The 5,172-nt window shown below is 55.8% G+C and overlaps 1 protein-coding gene across 1 annotated transcript in view; it reads right to left on the bottom strand.

Moving 5' to 3' along the window:
* Nucleotides 1-5,172, bottom strand: part of CDC37 (cell division cycle 37, HSP90 cochaperone) — a 13,311-nt gene that overhangs the window by 3,047 nt on the left and 5,092 nt on the right. The window contains exons 2-5 of the mRNA XM_017499975.2: nt 1,500-1,775; nt 1,023-1,131; nt 815-930; nt 611-733 (exon numbers count right to left, since the gene is read on the bottom strand). Of these exons, the coding sequence (XP_017355464.1) occupies nt 611-733; nt 815-930; nt 1,023-1,131; nt 1,500-1,775 (624 nt within the window). The remainder of the gene's footprint in view (nt 1-610; nt 734-814; nt 931-1,022; nt 1,132-1,499; nt 1,776-5,172) is intronic.

Genomic DNA, 5,172 nt, shown 5'->3' with positions numbered 1-5,172 from the left:
TGCTCAGGCTGGAGTGCAATGGCACAATCTCAGCTCACTGCAACTTCTGCCTCCCAGGTTCAAGCGATTCTCCTGCCTCAGCCTCCTGAGTAGCTGGGATTACAGGCATGCACCACCATGTCCAGCTAATTTTGTATTTTTAGTAGAGACGTGGTTTGTCCATGCTGGTCAGGCTAGTTGTGAACTCCCAAGCTCAGGCGATCTGCTTGCCTCGGCCTCCCAAAGTGCTGGGATAACAGGCATAAACCACTATGCCCAGTCTCCACTTTTTTTTTTTTTTTTTAAATGCGGTTTTGCTCTGTCACCCAGGCTAGAATGCAGTGGCACACCATAGCTTACAAGCTTCTGAGCTCAAGTGGTCCTCTGCCTCAGGCTCCCAAATAGCCGAGACTACAGTACTCAGCCACCAAGCCTGGCCTGACGTCCACTTTTAAATTCTGGCAGGATCGGCCCAGCTCTCTCCCCTCCCTGGCCCCGCCGTCTCCTAACTAGGATGCTGTGATTGGAGGGGTTTGAGTCCCCGTGGACAGGAGTCGGCCTTGCCCAGAGCACTGTGGGCTGGTCCCCTGAGGAGGGGGCCTCTGGCCACCTAGCAGCTCAGGGCCCCTACCTTAATCTTAGTGAAGAACTGCCGGAAGCAGGCCCGGGGGTCCACCTTCAGGCTCTTGGCCAGCTCCAGTATAAACTGCATGACGATTGTCTGGTGGGCCACCTGCTCCATGAGCGCACATTTCTGCCAGGGACAACAGGCAGTGTCACCAAGTGGCGGCGAGTGGCAGCACCTTTTCACAGCCCTGGGGAAAGCTGCACTCACCTCCTCCACCTCTAGGTCAATGCACCAGATGACCAGGTAATTGGCCGTCTCCTCACACACCAGGTGGACATTGTCCGACAGGTACTTTTGACTGTCATCCCAGCGGCGGAGCATGCCTGTGGGAAGATGCTGGCAAGGTGCTGGAGGGCCCTGGAGACAAAGGGCCTGCCCTGACCTGGCTCCCCCATAACCCACACGCCCCACTCACCAAAGTGCTTGATCTGTTTCTCATACTTTTCCACGAAGGTCTTGTGTTTCTGCTCCCTCACCTCCTCTGAGTCCTCCTCTGCCTTCTCAGGCTTGGTATTGACCATGCTCTGTGGTAGGGTGAGAAGGGGAGTGGGCTGGGGCAAGGCTGCAGAGCGCCTCGAGCGCGGCCGGGCGGGCCGTGGCCGCAGCGCCCATCCCATCCACGGCGGAGGTGGTGACGAAGCCATGAGCATCAAGGTGGCGGGAGCGTGGGCATGGGCCTTGGGGCAGATCAGAGGAGGGGACCGGTGGGGTGTTTCATCCGCCTGTCCCCCCAAACCTGTCCCCCCTCCCCACGTGGCCCCCCCAACCCCCACACCACACTTCAATTTCACCACCAGGGTCCTCCCCTGACTTGGCATTGGGTGCGCATGCGTCCTGGCTGCATGCTCACTGGCTGCGCATGCGCACTGCCCGCCCCGCCCGCCCCGCACACCTTGCTGAAGCCATCTTTGCTGAGCGTGTCCACGTTCCAGGGCATGCTCTTCTCCTTCTTGCGCATCTCCTCCAGCTTCTGCTCCCAGCTTCGCTCCTCCTTGCGCAGCTGCTGCGCTTCAGCCTGCAGCCGCTCCAGCTCTGCCTTGCCACCCTCGGCCACCTCCAGCTCCTTCAGCTTCCTCTGGCACTCGGCCACCTTGCGCTTGCACTCGCGGCAGCCCCTGTCCAGTTCCTCCTTCTCCTTCTGGAACTGCTCCATGCGCTCCACCCGGGCCTGCGGGCGGGAACGGCCTGTCACTCTGAGGAGCGGCCTGCCCCTTACCCCCAGCCCCATACTCAACCCCTGCACCTGAGATAGCCCCGCGAAAAAGTCTGCATCCACCTCCAGTGCCCTGGTCTCCCAACTTCCGTCCTTGCCCCGACAGGTTCCAGTGCACACCCAAGCGGGGTCAGGTTCCTCCATCCTCTGCTGAGAACCCTCGCGGCTCCCATTTCACTGAGAGCAAAGTCCAAGTCGTCACTACAGCCTATGTGGGCCTGCACAATCTACCCTGTCAATCCTCCTTCCATCCACACTGGCCCCTCACTTTTCTCATCTTTTCTTGAGCCCTTTTTTTTTAAGATAGGGTCTCTCTCTGTAGTCCAGGTTGGAGTGCAGTGACCGGAAGATGACTCACTGCAGCCTCGACCTCCCTGGGCTTAGGTGATCCTCCCACCTCAGCCTCCTGAGTAGCTGGGACTACAGGTATGCACCACCACGCACAGCTAATTTTTGTATTTTCAGTAAAGACGGGGTTTCACCACGTTGCCCAGCCTGGTCTTGAAGTCCTGGATTCAAGCAATCCTTCTACCTTGGCCTCCCAAAGTGCTGGGACTACAGGCAGGAGCCACTGCATTCTGCGGAGCCAACTTCTTTCTTGAACCTTAAGACCTTCCCACTGACTGTTCCTACTACCTGGAGTGCTTTTCCCTCAGATCCTGCCACAGCTGACTCCATGGCACCCTAGCCATCTGGGCTCCATGTTGCCTTAGCGAGGACCCCTTCCCCAGCCACCTTCCTGATGATGACAACCTCCCCCCACCCCTGCCTGGCATTCCCTGCCTCCTCAGCACCAGCCACCGCTAACGTCATATGACAATTGTTTATCATGTTCTGCGTACTGCCCCCAAGCCCTCCTCTATACATGTGGGAATGTGTTCACCACTTTGTCCCCAGAGCCAGGAACTTGGCCTGGTACAAAGCAGGGACTCAGCACATGCTTGTTTTTTTGTTTTTGCTTTTGTTTGGTTTTGTTTGAACAACGTCTCGTTGTCATGCAGACTAGAGTGCAGGGTGTGACCATGGCTCACTGCAGCCTCGAGCTCCTAGGCTCAAGCAATCCTCCTGCCTCAACCTCCCAAGTAGATGGGACTACAGGTGCACACCACCCTGCCTAGCTAATTTTTTATTTTTTATAGAGATGGCGTCTTGCCATGTGGCCCAGGCTGGTCTCAAACTCCTGTGCTCAAGCCATCCACCTGCCTCGGCCTCCCAAAGTGCTGAAATTATAGGTGTGAACCACTGTGCCCAGCCAGGAAATGCTTGTTGAGTGAATAAGTAATGAGATGCCCAGTGGAGGCCTAAACACTGTCTCCAGCTGTCAGCCTTCGCCTCCAACCTGGAGCCACCCTCACTCACACTTGGTCCCCTTCCCTGCTCCTCCCCCCACCCCCATCAAGCTGCTTCTGCCTGGTGTCCCTACAGGCATCTCTAACTCCATGCCCAAAACTGAACTATCTTTCCTCCTCAGAACCAGGTCCTCTGCAGTATTCTCCCTCAACAAAGGCCCTGCCTCTCTTCCCTTCTTCTTTCTTTTTTTTTTTTTTGTGAGACAGAGTTTCGCTCTTGTTGCCAGGCTCGAGTGCAATGGCGCCATCTTGGCTGACTGTAACCTCCGCCTCCGGGTTCAAACGATTCTCCTGCCTCAGCTTCCCAAGTAGCTGAGATTACAGGCATATGCCACTACTCCCAGCTAATTTTGTATTTTTAGTAGAGATGAGGTTTTACCATATTGGTCAGGCTGGTCTTGAACTCCTGACCTCAAGTGATCCACCCACCTGGGCCTCCCAAAGTGTTGGGATTACAGGCATGATTACAGGCATCTAGAAGGCACCGGGCCCCCTTCTGGATGTTTATTTGGTCTACCCATAGCCTTGCCCCAGGATCACTGTCAAGGACCCCTTGGCTCTATCTCCAGCCCAGCGTGCCCTGCTGAGACCCAGCTTGGTGTCCAGCTGCTTCCCGCATATTCCAGCCCCAGGCACCTCCTCTTTCTGCTGATAATAGTGCCTCACTCCCTATCTCGCTCAGACCTCCACCTGGGCCCCATTGGATTGTTCAGGCCTCTCCTGAGACCCCTGCATGCTCCACCATCATCTCTCCTGACTCTCAGTGCAGCCTGCTCTACCCAGAGCCACTAATCAAACCCTGAAATGTACCATCATCTCCGATCACTGTCATTCCCTAATCCAGGCACAGCTGCCGCCAGAGAGGCCTGTGAAGCCAGTGCATCACCACAGCCCTCCCCACTACCACACCTTGGGGGGCTCTGAATTCAGATGGGACTCCTGATCCCCGCATCCTGGTCCTGGGTCCCAGGCAGATGCTGGCCCTCATGGTTCCCCAAAAGCACAGGCTGTCTTGCCTCTTGGCCTCTGCGGTCCCCTTACCTGCTTTGCACCCAAACCTCAGCTTCAACAGAACCTTCCCCAGATATCCCCTGGCTGGGGCACCACTGATCCCCCAAAGGACCAACTGTGACCATCTGGTGATATGGTGAGGGTTCTGGAGGACAGCCTTGGGGTACAAGCCCTGGGGTCCTAGCCCACAGCCACCATGTACTGGCTCAGTGCCCCTGGGCCATCTCCTAACTTTCTGGAACCTCGGTTTTCTCATCTGTCAAACAGTCAACAATGCTGACGGCACAGGCTTATATTGGAAGAGACAAAGGAGATCATTAAAGTCAAATGTCCAGAGCCATTCGGGCCCTGGGCATGCACCCTTCTTGTGCTGGCCAGGGTCATTACCATCTGTGCAAAGAGACAATCTCAATCTCTCTCTCTCTCTCTCTCTCTCTCTCTCCCCCTCCCCCCCCCTCCCCCCCCCCTTTCCTCTCTTATCTCTCTCTCTCTGGGGACTATTCTGGGGCTTAAAAAAGGAAATGTCCTTCAAATGCTTAGCTTGATTTCTGGCCCAGAGTACATGCTCAATAACTGGAAGTGATTGTTACTACGAGGTCACAGCACCCAGCTCTGCCACTGACAGGAGATGGAACTTTGTCAATGTCACTGAAACCTTTCCTGGCCTGGGTCTTCCTCTCTGTGAAATGGAGTCTCCCAGGATCGCTGTGAGGATTGAATGAGTAACTCTATGGAACATGCTTCCAACACAGCCCTTGGTAGGTGAGTCCCACTGTTACCATCTCCGTCCTTGTCGCCGCCACCCAAATGGTCTGCTGACTCATTTCTGTGCCTTGTATGAGGCTGTGTCCCCAAGTTCTAGGGCAAGGCCAGGCAGAGCTGGCCCCTATTCTAATACCGAAGGGGACTGACACAGCCAGCATGAGCCTCAGTTTCCCCCATAAGGATAAGGGGTCAAGAAGGCCTACATGCTTGGGAAAAAAAAAAAAAAA

The sequence above is a fragment of the Cebus imitator genome, unplaced genomic scaffold (genome assembly GCF_001604975.1).
Source record: "Cebus imitator isolate Cc_AM_T3 unplaced genomic scaffold, Cebus_imitator-1.0 Scaffold263, whole genome shotgun sequence".
NCBI classification, from domain to species: Eukaryota; Metazoa; Chordata; class Mammalia; order Primates; family Cebidae; genus Cebus; species Cebus imitator.
This window is presented reverse-complemented; position numbering and strand designations above follow the sequence as displayed.